At 30.0% G+C, this 15,074-nt stretch overlaps 1 protein-coding gene across 1 annotated transcript in view; it reads right to left on the minus strand.

Moving 5' to 3' along the window:
* Nucleotides 1-15,074, minus strand: part of LOC119600917 (dynein heavy chain 3, axonemal) — a 61,941-nt gene that overhangs the window by 25,220 nt on the left and 21,647 nt on the right. Inside the window, 6 exon segments of the mRNA XM_037951507.1 lie at nucleotides 2,390-2,562; nucleotides 9,662-9,796; nucleotides 9,906-10,116; nucleotides 13,834-13,981; nucleotides 14,073-14,384; nucleotides 14,443-14,988. Coding sequence (XP_037807435.1) covers nucleotides 2,390-2,562; nucleotides 9,662-9,796; nucleotides 9,906-10,116; nucleotides 13,834-13,981; nucleotides 14,073-14,384; nucleotides 14,443-14,988 — 1,525 coding nt within the window.

The following is a 15,074-nucleotide window of genomic DNA, read 5'->3' on the forward strand; positions in this document are numbered from 1 at the left end:
TTTCTATAGAAAACAGAAATTTCCGAAAATTTGTTATAAAAAATATAAATTTTCGAAACTTTTATATATCCAAAATTTTCCTTAAAAAAGAGAAATTTTTGAAAAATTTTTTAAGAAAGAAAAATTTTCGAAAATATATTTAAAGAGAAATTTTCGAAAATTTTATATAAAAAAGAGAAAATTTATATAAAAAAGAGAAATTCTCTATAAAAGGGAGAAAACACAGAAATTTTTGAAAATGTTCTTTAAAACAGAGAAATTTTCGAAAATTTTCTATAAAATATAAATTTTAGAAATTTTTCTATAAAATAGAAATTTTCTATAAAATAGAAATTTTCGAAAATTTTCTATAAAACAGAGAAATTTTAGAAAATTTTATATAAAAAAGAGAAATTCTTGATAAAAGAGGAAAATTTTCGAAAATTCTCTATAAAAGAGAGAAATTTTCTAAAATTCTCTATAAAAAAGAGAAATTTTCGAAACATTTCTATAAAATATAAATTTTCGAAAATTTTCTATAAAAAGAGAAATTTTCGAAAACTTTATATAAAAGAAAATTCTCTATAAAAGAGGAAAATTTTCGAAAATTCTCTATAAAAGAGGAAAATTTTCTATAAAAAGAGAAATTTTCGAAAAAATTCTATAAAAAGAGAAATTTTCGAAAAATTTCTATAAAAAAGAACTTTTCGAATAATTTTCTATAGAAAATAGAAATTTTCGAATAATTTTCTATAGAAAATAGAAATTTTCGAATAATTTTCTATAGAAAATAGAAATTTTCGAATAATTTTCTATAGAAAATAGAAATTTTCGGATAATTTTCTATAGAAAATAGAAATTTTCGGATAATTTTCTATAAAAAATAGCAATTTTCGGATAATTTTCTATAGAAAATAGCAATTTTCGAATAATTTTCTATACAAAATAGCAATTTTCGAATAATTTTCTATACAAAATAGAAATTTTCGAATAATTTTCTATACAAAATAGAAATTTTCGAATAATTTTCTATACAAAATAGAAATTTTCGAATAATTTTCTATAGAAAATATAAATTATAAATAATTTTCTATGGAAATTAGAAATTTTTGAATAATTTTCTATAGCAAATAGAAATTTTCGAAAATTTTCTATAAAAAAGAGAAAATTTTCTAAAAAAAAGAGTAATTTTTGATAATTTTCTATAAAAAAGAGAACTTTTTGAAAAATATTCTGGAAAATTTTTTGAAAATTTTCTATAAAAATTTAAAATAATGAAATATTTTAAAAGACTAAATTTTCGAAAATTTTCTATGTAAAAAAGGGAAATTTTTAAATATTTTCAATTAAAAAAGAAATTATCGAATATTTTCTATAAAAAAAGAATTTTTCTTAAAAAGAGAATTTTTTCCTAAAAATAGTAACATTTTCGAAAATTTTCTATAAAAAGGAAACTTTTTACAAAATTTTTGAATATTTTCTAAAAAACATTTTCGAATTTATCTCGAAATCAAAATGTAAAAATTTCTAAAATATTCTATAAGAAAGAAATTTTGAAAATTTAATTGGAGTAGATTTATCAAGTCTTATAGAGTGTATCTACTATCGTATACTGTCTGCTGAAGTATTTTTTCAAATTGTTTTTCTTTATTCCTCTAGTTCTCAACAATACGTATATGAATAACTAAAGAATAATGGTTATGTTTTTATTTTTCTCGAATTTTTTTCTTTGGTTCTAAAACAAAAAATTTGCATATTTGCAAAAACACACCGATTCAACGAAAACAATCTGACATACAGAGAAATGTTAAATAAAATAAGATGAGGCAAAAAAGCAGTGTGAGAAAGAACAAAAAAAGAAATCTCTACTTTCTTTCATCATCTGCTACAAAATGTATGTAAATGTAAAGGTTTTTTTTAGTATCCCATTCTAAGCATTTTTTGTTGTTTTTTAGTATTCACTTTGCCAACCGTGCAAACTGTTTTATACGTTTTATTACAATCATTGAATTGATATCATTTCATTTGAAATTCATTTGATGGTTACATTCATTTCGACTTTACCACCAGCAACACTAAAAAATACAAAAACCAACAACAACAAGAAGAAAAACATCGTCATCATCATCACCACCCACGTCATCGCTATTGTTTTTTTTAACCCCAACTCCCACTCAACACCCCATTTATTTCATTTCTCTGGCAGTTTTTTATTCGCTGGTTTTTAGTTTCAGTTCGTTTTTATGCAGATATCTCGTGGTTTGTAGCAGGAAGAAAAAATCAAGTTTATTTGGTGTCTATTTTTATGTTAGAGCTTAAGTTTAGGTGTATATGTATGTGTGTGTTTGTTAAATATGTTAATATATTGGTTTTGATATTCCTTGTTAGCATTATCATCGTCATCACTTACCATAACCATAATTTCTGGCGGATAATGAGGATTCCTTAGACAGGTTGTTATGTATAAGCGAAAATTACTATTATATTCAATCATTTGATCTCCGCTCTTGATAAAGTAGCCACCTTTATGCTTAATTACATTCTTTTCTAAAATTGGCGTTAAATTTGAATCCAAACGTTCACCTGTTATTGGGAGTTTAGCAGATGTGAAGGGGAAAAAAATTGGCATTAGGTATTGAAATATGATAATACAATTAGTATGATGAAATTATAAAGAAATTATGATAAATATAAATTGCTTAAATTTTACGAAACGAATTTCTTTTGATTACACAATGGAGGAAATAATTCCTTTGGGAAAATTAATTTTGTTATATTTCTTAGTAGATAAGGAAATTTGCTTAGAAACAATAGATATTCAAAGAGAAAATTTAAATTAGGTTTGAGGCAATAAACTACCTAACTATTCTAAATAGTTTTTACTCTGACTGTGTTCACATTGCAGTTAAAGTTAAAAAGATTTTAAGAAAAGACAGCTGAGACAAGTCGTCATATGCAAAAAATGCGAACAATGCTGAACATATTACACAATGTTCTGCAAATGTTTTACAAAAGAATCAACAGAAGAGAAATTGACAAAATATAAAATCAACAGTCTTCGTCAATCTCAATTTCAGATTGACTTGAACTTATTTGACTTGGGCTCGAAACATGGAACCTCTCTTATCTAGTACCACGGAGCAGAGTCTCCGACTTTGTCTTGTGCCAGGCATGGAAAATTTCAAAACTTATAACAAAGTTGGTACTTTTTAGGATTTAAAGAACTAAACTATTGACTATAGACTAGACCATAGACTAGTCCATATACTAGACTATAGACTAGACTATAGACTAGATTATAGAGTAGACTATAGACTAGACTACAGACTAGACTACAGACTAAACTATAGACTAGAGTATAGACTAGACTATAGACTAGACTATAGACTAGACTATAGACTAGACTATAGACTAGACTATAGACTAGACTATAGACTAGACTATAGACTAGACTATAGACTAGACTATAGACTAGACTATAACTAGACTAGACTAGACTACAGACTAGACTATAGACTAGACTATAGACTAGACTATAGACTAGACTATAGACTAGACTATAGACTAGACTATAGACTAGACTATAGACTAGACTATAGACTAGACTATAGACTAGACTATAGACTAGACTATAGACTAGACTTAGACTAGACTATAGACTAGACTATAGACTAGACTATAGACTAGACTATAGACTAGACTATAGACTAGACTATAGACTAGACTATAGACTAGACTATAGACTAGACTAGACTAGACTAGACTATAGACTAGACTATAGACTAGACTATAGACTAGACTATAGACTAGACTATAGACTAGACTATAGACTAGACTATAGACTAGACTATAGACTAGACTATAGACTAGACTATAGACTAGACTATAGACTAGACTATAGACTAGACTATAGACTAGACTATAGACTAGACTATAGACTAGACTATAGACTAGACTATAGACTAGACTATGACTAGACTATACTAGACTATAGACTAGACTATAGACTAGACTATAGACTAGACTATAGACTAGACTATAGACTAGACTATAGACTAGACTATAGACTACTAGACTAGACTATAGACTAGACTATAGACTAGACTATAGACTAGACTATAGACTAGACTATAGACTAGACTATAGACTAGACTATAGACTAGACTATAGACTAGACTATAGACTAGACTATAGACTAGACTATAGACTAGACTATAGACTAGACTATAGACTAGACTATAGACTAGACTATAGACTAGACTATAGACTAGACTATAGACTAGACTATAGACTAGACTATAGACTAGACTATAGACTAGACTATAGACTAGACTATAGACTAGACTATAGGACTAGACTATAGACTAGACTATAGACTAGACTATAGACTAGACTATAGACTAGACTATAGACTAGACTATAGACTAGACTATAGACTAGACTATAGACTAGACTATAGACTAGACTATAGACTAGACTATAGACTAGACTATAGACTAGACTATAGACTAGACTATAGACTAGACTATAGACTAGACTATAGACTAGACTATAGACTAGACTATAGACTAGACTATAGACTAGACTAGACTAGACTATAGACTAGACTATAGACTAGACTATAGACTAGACTATAGACTAGACTATAGACTAGACTATAGACTAGACTATAGACTAGACTATAGACTAGACTATAGAATAGACTATAGACTAGACTATAGACTAGACTATAGACTAGACTATAGACTAGACTATAGACTAGACTATCGACTAGGAACTATAGACTAGGACTATAGACTAGGACTATAGACTAGACTATAGACTAGACTATAGACTAGACTATAGACTAGACTATAGACTAGACTATAGACTAGACTATCGACTAGACTATAGACTAGACTATAGACTAGACTATAGACTAGGACTATAGACTAGACTATAGACTAGACTATAGACTAGACTATAGACTAGACTATAGACTAGACTATAGACTAGACTATAGATAGACTATAGGACTAGACTATAGACTAGACTATAGACTAGACTATAGACTAGACTATAGACTAGACTATAGACTAGGACTATAGACTAGACTATAGACTAGACTATCGACTAGGACTATAGACTAGACTTACACTAGACTATAGACTAGACTGTAGACTAGACTAGACTAGACTATAGACTAGACTAGACTACTATACACTAGACTATAGACTAGACTAAAGACTAGACTATAGACTAGACTATACACTAGACTATACACTAGACTATACACTAGACTATCGACTAGACTATACACTAGACTATACACTAGACTATACACTAGACTATAGACTAGACTATAGACTGGACTATAGACTAGACTATAGACTAGACTATACACTAGACTATAGACTGGACTATAGACTAGACTATAGACTAGACTATAGACTAGACTATAGACTAGACTAGACTATAGACTAGACTATAGACTAGACTATAGACTAGACTATAGACTCGACTATAGGCTAGACTATGGACTAGACTATAGACTAGACTTTAGACTAGACTATAGCCTAGTTTATAGACTAGACTATAGACTAGACTATGGACTGGACTATAGAGTATACTATAGACTAGCTATAGACTAGACTATAGACTAGACTATAGACTAGACTATAGACTAGACTATAGACTAGACTATAGACTAGACTATAGACTAGACTATAGACTAGACTATAGACTAGACTATAGACTAGACTATAGACTAGACTATAGACTAGACTATAGACTAGACTAGACTAGACTAGACTAGACTATAGACTAGACTATAGACTAGACTATAGACTAGACTATAGACTAGACTATAGACTAGACTATAGACTAGACTATAGGCTAGACTATAGACTAGACTATAGGCTAGACTATAGACTAGACTATAGACTAGACTATAGACTAGACTATAGACTAGACTATAGACTAGACTATAGACTAGACTATAGACTAGACTATAGACTAGACTATAGACTAGACTATACACTAGACTATAGACTAGACTATAGACTAGACTGTAGACTGGACTATAGACTAGACTATACACTAGACTATAGACTGGACTATGTACTGTGGACTAGACTAGATTGTGATGGAGTCTGCGATTATGGACTATCCTTAAATTGAGATGTAAGTTGCTAAAGGAATTTAATCGAGTGTATAATTATTATTGTTCCATAAAGCTTATATTTCTATATTACCACCTCCACAAACTACTAATTCCATCTTAAGTTGAACTAGTTTTGAACTCAACACAAACATCATAACATTGTTACAGCACTTAACAAGAATTTTACAAAACTTAGGAAACCTACAACACTTAAGAGTTTCTTCAACTTTAACAAACAATTAAAATAATAAATTTTATGACTTTTAGATTACAAGACAAACAAATCAAAACATTTTCAAGCACACTTAATGATTCCTAATTCAAATTCAGCTTTAATAACAACAGACAACATTAACACATGATATCTGCTAATTACTTACAAAAGTGACAAACGAAAACGAAAAACTGGGAATGGAGAAGTTAAAAGGAAATTAGAAAATTCAAATCATATAAAGTTTCAAAAGAAAATGCTGCCTAATGTCGGGCTAATAAGCATTTTATCATTAAATTTTATCTTTCATCTAAAAAAAGAAAAAAGTCAGTATCATTTCAAGTTACTTACATACTCGTATCATTTATGGTTCATTTCATTATGTCATTAATCTTTGAAAGTTAGTAAATGTAAATGGCTGAAATCATTCATTAAACCATGAAAAAGGAATATCAACTAAGAATAGCAACAAAAACATCTTTTATAGAAAAAAGATAGAAAAACACAACATTGAAAATAAAAATCATTGGAAACGAAATATTAAATCAGCTAGACAATAAATGGTCATAGAAGAAAAACTCTTAAGACAGACGTATGGCTAAACGTCAAACATACCAGATACAAACATACATACATACATCCACAGCAATGAATGGTCCATGCCAATACCAATAGGCGAATGACTGACTGAACGTGCCATGGACAGTTAAAATTTTTCAAGTACCATCATAGACAAAATAAATCCAAAACACTTGAACTCATCATTAAACGCAAAAGAAGGCGAATACATAAACGTTGAATGAATAAAAAACCAAAACAAAACAACATTTTAATAAAAACGAAAAAACGTAAAATTATATAAAAATAAACATAATCACGCTCATCATCCATTCATCTTCACAATTTAGTAACGATACTTGTAACGAAACATTTCAAAAGTATTGAAATCTTCCAAACCAACAAGTATTAACCCGCTTTTCGCCATGGTTTTACATTACTTTTAGAATTTTATCTGGTCTAATGGATTTTAATCCCACTTTGCAAAAGATAAGATGTAGGTGGAGATTTAAGTGAAAATATATTTTTAAGATAATTGAAGGAATAATGACTATTTGCCAATAATGATAATGCTATGAACTAAATTCGAGAGATAATAACTCATGGGTATTTGGCTTGTTATGAAGGAATTAGGGAGACGTGGTTATGGTTAGAGTAATTCTTTATTGTATGTATTTGATCTATTCCCGGTTGTCAGGTACATTAGTATTACACTGCTAATCCTAATTTAAACGAAAAAGAACAGAGTCAACGTATTGGCCTTCTACAAACCAGTTGATGTGTTTCACATTGAGAAAATTTTTCTATAAAGAATATATCTCCAAATGACACAGACTAATCTAGACTATAGAGTAAAGACTAGACAATTGACAAGACTATAGCATAGACCACAGACTAGACTATAAACTAGACTAGACTATAGACTAGACTATAGACTAGACTATAGACTAGACTATAGACTAGACTATAGACTAGACTATAGACTAGACTAGAGACTAGACTATAGACTAGACTATAGACTAGACTATAGACTAGACTATAGACTAGACTATAGACTAGACTATAGACTAGACTATAGACTAGACTATAGACTAGACTATAGACTAGACTATAGACTAGACTATAGACTAGACTATAGACTAGACTATAGACTAGACTATAGACTAGACTATAGACTAGACTATAGACTAGACTATAGACTAGACTATAGACTAGACTATAGACTAGACTATAGACTAGACTATAGACTAGACTATAGACTAGACTATAGACTACTATAGAATAGACTTAGACTATAGACTAGACTATAGACTAGACTATAGACTAGACTATAGACTAGACTATAGACTAGACTATAGACTAGACTATAGACTAGACTATAGACTAGACTATAGACTAGACTATAGACTAGACTATAGACTAGACTATAGACTAGACTATAGACTAGACTATAGACTAGACTATAGACTAGACTATAGACCTAGACTATAGACTAGACTATAGACTAGACTATAGACTAGACTATAGACTAGACTATAGACTAGACTATAGACTAGACTATAGACTAGACTATAGACTAGACTATAGACTAGACTATAGACTAGACTATAGACTAGACTATAGACTAGACTATAGACTAGACTATAGACTAGACTATAGACTAGACTATAGACTAGACTATAGACTAGACTATAGACTAGACTATAGACTAGACTATAGACTAGGACTAGACTATAGACTAGACTATAGACTAGACTATAGACTAGACTATAGACTAGACTATAGACTAGACTATAGACTAGACTATAGACTAGACTATAGACTAGACTAGACTAGACTATAGATAGCTATAGACTAGACTATAGACTAGACTATAGACTAGACTATAGACTAGACTATAGACTAGACTATAGACTAGACTATAGACTAGACTATAGACTAGACTATAGACTAGACTATAGACTAGACTATAGACTAGACTATAGACTAGACTATAGACTAGACTATATACTAGACGGATTAAACACTGTGGTCATCATAATACTCAAAAATTTGGCATTCCAACGGTTAATACTTATTTCTCAGAGATATTAAAATAAAAAGAATGAAACACTATAATGGTCCTCAAGAAATATTTTTTTTTTATTTCACTGGGAGGAAACAAAAAGTACACAAAACAAACATTACTTTTAATGGGAATTAGCTGTTAGGAAACAACAACAAAAAATACAAAAAATATTTTCAACAATAATATTAATAAGAATAAGAATAATCATAATAACACTTGTCTACGCAATAAGGAAGAAAACAAAATATTTTTCGTCTTTTCTATTTCTAGCCAAATTATTTTTGGAGGGCATAAACAAATATTACCACCCATTTAACATTTAAGAGTGATAAACAAAAATACTTATCATTAAATATTTAAGCAAATAAAGAGATGGTGAAATGTTACCCAGACATAACTTACATTTTTGTTTAAGCAACTGATTTTGAATTTAGAGGACAACACTGCAACATGCAGTGGACTGTGGTTATTATTTTAAATTGGGAAACATGTTACATATGCAGTTTTAAATTTTCATCATTGACATGTAGCTTTGTCTGTGTGTTTTCTTTATACACACAAAAATAACTTAAATTAAGCAATTTATATTGATTTTGTTATTTTTATCTATTTGTTTTTACACAAAGATAAAATAAATACTTATAAAAATGTTTAAATATGTACATATGTATGTTTTAGCATTATACTTTATGAAAGTACTTACCAACATTTTCAATCAATACTGGATTACCATACGTAATTGCCAATTCAAGTATTTGCATATAATTGGCATCACTTTGTTTGATAACTTTAAGGTCATTTTTCTTTTCCATATTTTTAATCCACTTGTTGGCTTGGACTTGTATTTTGATTATTTATTAAATTAAAGAAATAAATAATTTATTATTTATTATTATGTTGTTTTTCAACAATTACTATTTACTGTTAAACTTTTGAGTTTTACTTACCTTGTGGATCTATTAATAGGGAGTAGCGATTGGAATTAGCCACTATAATGGCATTTTCTACAGAAAAATTATCTGCTGGTAAACCGGCTAAAGACCAGGCACGTATTTGCATAGGATTGCCCAAAGTATTGGCTAATGAGAATTTCTCGGAACAGGGTATTTTACGTTGTCTGCATACTTCATTCCATTCCTCTAGAATATTAACACGATACTGTGAAGAAAAATTGGTAGTATAGTATTACTTGAAAGATGTCTCAATGAGACACATTTTCTATACAGAAAAGATGTCTCAATGAGACACATTTTCTATACAGAAAAGATGTCTCAATGAGACACATTTTCTATACAGAAAAGATGTCTCAATGAGACATATTTTCTATACAGAAAAGATGTCTCAATGAGACATATTTTCTATACAGAAAAGATGTCTCAATGAGACATATTTTCTATACAGAAAAGATGTCTCAATGAGACACATTTTCTATACAGAAAAGATGTCTCAATGAGACACATTTTCTACACAGAAAAGATGTCTCAATGAGACACATTTTCTACACTGAAAAGATGTCTCAATGAGACACATTTTCTATACAGAAAAGATGTCTCAATGAGACACATTTTCTATACAGAAAAGATGTCTCAATGAGACACATTTTCTATACAGAAAAGATGTCTCAATGAGACACATTTTCTATACAGAAAAGATGTCTCAATGACACACATTTTCTATACAGAAAAGATGTCTCAATGATGTCTCAACATTTTCTATACAGAAAAGATGTCTCAATGAGACACATTTTCTATACAGAAAAGATGTCTCAATGAGACACATTTTCTATACAGAAAAGATGTCTCAATGGGACACATTTTCAATAAGACACATTTTCTATTCAGAAGAGATGTCTCAATGCGACACATTTTCTATACAGAAGAGATGTCTCAATGCGACACATTTTCTATACAGAAAAGATGTCTTAATGAGACACATTTTCTACACAGAAAATATGTCTCAATGAGACACAATTTCCATACAGAAAAGATGTCTCAACGAGACACATTTTCTATACAGAAAAGATGTCTCAACGAGACACATTTTCTATACAGAATAGATGTCTCAATGAAACACATTTTCTATACAGAAAAGATGTCTCAATGAGACATTTTTTTTCTATAGGAAACCTATCTCAGACTCATTTCTATATAGAAAAAACATATTTTTCTTATAAACAAACTATGCGAGAAATATATTCTGTAACAATTCTTTGTAAGACATGACTTTAGAAAATAGATTTTATTGAGATTCTACTGAAATCATATAATCAATAGGAAACAGTTTTCCTCTATTGAAAAGTGCATATTATCCTTAAAATGTAGTGCACCTAGATAAGTCTGACGCTACACTTTAGATATTTTATACCAATTTACCGCCAGCAACCGTATACGTGACAGTAATTAATTTCAATTTGATTGACAAGACAAAATACAACTGTGGATTAAAACCTACCACCCACTAGTCGCGGTGGAGGTGGTAGTATTTGTGAGCATGATATCGAATAACAAACAAACGAACATAACGGATATATAAACAAAAGCGACTCTTTCAACTATAAAAAAAAACAATAACAAAAAACGGGGAAAATCAGATCAATGTTAGTTTTGAAACAAAAGATAACACGTTATAAAAACGCTGCTAGTATCTGCGTATGACTTTAGTACTAGGCTAAAGGATTTGTATTTTCGCATTTTTGCCAGAAAGCATCGACAGTAAAAAAAAAACAACCATACTAGTGCAACAGTTTTAGCCTGTCTCGTATCAACTAATTGGCAATATGGGTGCCAAAGAAAAAATATTATTTTTTTCAGGAATATGATATTGTCATAAAAGCTTTCATATGGAGATGGTTGTGGACATGATTTTGTGTTAACAAATTGAATTTGTATTATTTCTGGGGAAAAAACTAGTAACTGCCAGGAATTTAAAGTGAGAGCTTAGTTATTTTGTAGGATTTTGTAAACTTTTAAAAACTATTAAAAGACTTTATAGAAAAATAGAAAGCAATTTGTTTTTCTTTTATTGGAGTTTTAGTAAAAGCTATTTTTTTTCAGATTTTTTCCACCAAGAAAATATGTATGACTTGTTGGCTCAGAATTACTTTCATTGACTCTTATTGAGACAAGTTTTCTATATAGAAAATGCGTCTCATTAAGACAAGTTTTCTTTACGGAAAAAATGTCTCATTAAGACACAGTTTTTCAATACAGAAAAAGAAGACAAGTTTCTATACAGACAATGTGTCTCATTGAGACAAGTTTTCTATTCAGAAAGTGTGTCCTATTGAGACAGGATTACTATATAGAAAATGTGTCTCATTGAGTCAAGTCTTTTATATAGAAAATATGTCTCATTGAGACAAGTTTTCTATATAGAAAATGTGTCTCATTGAGACAAGTTTTCTATATAGAAAATATGTCTTATTGAGACAAGTTTTCTATATAGAAAATATATCTCATTGAGACAAGTTTTCTATATAGAAAATATGTCTCATTGAGACAAGTTTTCTATATAGAAAATATGTCTCATTGAGACAAGTTTTCTATATAGAAAATATGTCTCATTGAGACAAGTTTTCTATATAGAAAATATGTCTCATTGAGACAAGTTTTCTATATAGAAAATATGTCTCATTGAGACAAGTTTTCTATATAGAAAATATGTCTCATTGAGACAAGTTTTCTATATAGAAAATATGTCTCATTGAGACAAGTTTTCTATATAGAAAATATGTCTCATTGAGACAAGTTTTCTATATAGAAAATATGTCTCATTGAGACAAGTTTTCTATATAGAAAATATGTCTCATTGAGACAAGTTTTCTATATAGAAAATATGTCTCATTGAGACAAGTTTTCTTTATAGAAAATATGTCTCATTGAGACAAGTTTTCTTTATAGAAAATATGTCTCATTAAGACAAGTTTTCTATATAGAAAATATGTCTCATTGAGACAAGTTTTCTATATAGAAAATGTGTCTCATTGAGACAAGTTTTCTATATAGAAAATGTGTCTCATTGAGACAAGTTTTCTATATAGAAAATGTGTCTCATTGAGACAAGTTTTCTATATTGAAAATATGTCTCAATGAGACACATTTTCTGACATTTTCTGATTGAGACAAGTTTTCTATATAGAAAATGTGTCTCATTGAGACAAGTTTTTTATATAGAAAATGTGTCTCATTGAGACAAGTTTTCTATATAGAAAATGTGTCTCATTGAGACAAGTTTTCTATATAGAAAATGTGTCTCATTGAGACAAGTTTTCTATATAGAAAATGTGTCTCATTGAGACAGCTTTTCTGTGTAGAAAATGTGTCTCATTGAGACAGCTTTTCTGTGTAGAAAATGTGTCTCATTGAGACAGCTTTTCTCTATAGAAAATGTGTCTCATTGAGACATCTTTTCTGTATAGAAAATGTGTCTCATTGAGACATCTTTTCTGTATAGAAAATGTGTCTCATTGAGACATCTTTTCTGTATAGAAAATGTGTCTCATTGAGACATCTTTTCTGTATAGAAAATGTGTCTCATTGAGACATCTTTTCTGTATAGAAAATGTGTCTCATTGAGGCATATTTTTGACTAAAAATACAAAATTAATAATTTTCGAAAAAATTGCGATATTGTACTAAAACTGAGTGTGTTTGTTAAAAAAATATTATTATCGATGGTATCTAAACTATAATATGCAACAGTCATATACCTCTTCGCTTTATATTTTGTAATTTAAAATCTTTGTACAAAAGTAAAGGACACAAAAATCTTCTTTCTTGCTCTCTTCAAAAGCAATTGCAGTAATTTTTTTCATCACTTTTGTGTGAAATTTAATTTTGTTTCTCATAGGCTGTCAAGTTGCCTTTAGCCACTTACCTCAGTTGGAAAAAATCCCAAATAGGCTGTACAGCCACCGGCTAAAAGAACATCGCCTACAATGTTACTTATAGACTTATGAAGATTATGAGCTGTCTCCGACCAACGTGTCTTTTCGCCACCTAAGCCGCCCAATAGTTTTTCAGCTCTGTGAGAAAAAGGGAAAATTTTAAAGAATTAAAAAAAAGTGTAAATGTGTTTTATAAGAGAAAATTTTACCACCATTTTTAGTTTATTACCTGTTCAGTTTCTTTTCACAATTTTCAATTTCATCTTCCAAGCCTTTTTTCTGTCGCGATTTTTCCGCAAAGAAATCATTGAGTTTTTGCAATTTATCCAAAATCACCTGCAGTTCTGCTCGTTTGGAATTCAGTTTTTCCATTTGTGAAGCTAAATCATTTTCAGCCTCAGCTAAGGCGGCCTTTTTGGGCATAACAATACGAGCCACTTTATCATAAACATCCATGGCACGAACCCAATGACACAAACCCTCACAGGCGGTAGAGGCGGATTTGATTTTCTCGGGCACAAAATCACGATCGGCCACATATCTGAAGACACCATCATGTTAGAAATAAAAAGAATTTAATTTTAAAAATATCCGCTTACTTTTCTCGAATTTTCTTGATTATAGCGGGTGGTATATTGTCCTTATCAAATGTTTTTAGAGATTCCAAAAATTTCATATCACTGACCATGCGCAACGAAGCACCCCAGTAATCTTCCACCATTCGTCCGGAAGCATCTGGTTTACGATCTGGTTTTAAACCTTTGATAACACACACTGCCTCCAGTACCAGTTTTACGCCATAAGGAGGATTTTTCATGGATTTCACCACAAATATATCAGCCGGTTTGAGAGTATTTAAAGCATCTAAGGCGGCCTCCAGAGCTGGTATAGCCTCTGCCAAATCACTTTCGCAATCATCTTTAATAGCTTGAGCAGCGGCGGCTGCTTCATTAGCTGCTGCCTCATCGGCTCCCACCACTTCCTTTTTCTTTTCCGCCTCTGCCGTTTCGCGTTCAATATTCACCATTATCTTTTCCGTTTCCTCGGAGAGTACCTTTAATTTAGGCTGCAATTCATATAAATTTGATTGCATTTCACCCACTTGACCAGCTGCAAAATCTAATTTCTCCAAACCAGTTGTATATCTAAAGGAAAACGTTTACGTTTATTGTCGTTAAGTTGGAACTATTTGAACATGTTTTTGATTAAGAGTCAATAAATACTACTCTGT

Source organism: Lucilia sericata, unplaced genomic scaffold (assembly GCF_015586225.1).
Source record: "Lucilia sericata isolate MDLA Ls3-8-SP2 unplaced genomic scaffold, ASM1558622v1 Contig000127F_arrow, whole genome shotgun sequence".
NCBI classification, from domain to species: Eukaryota; Metazoa; Arthropoda; class Insecta; order Diptera; family Calliphoridae; genus Lucilia; species Lucilia sericata.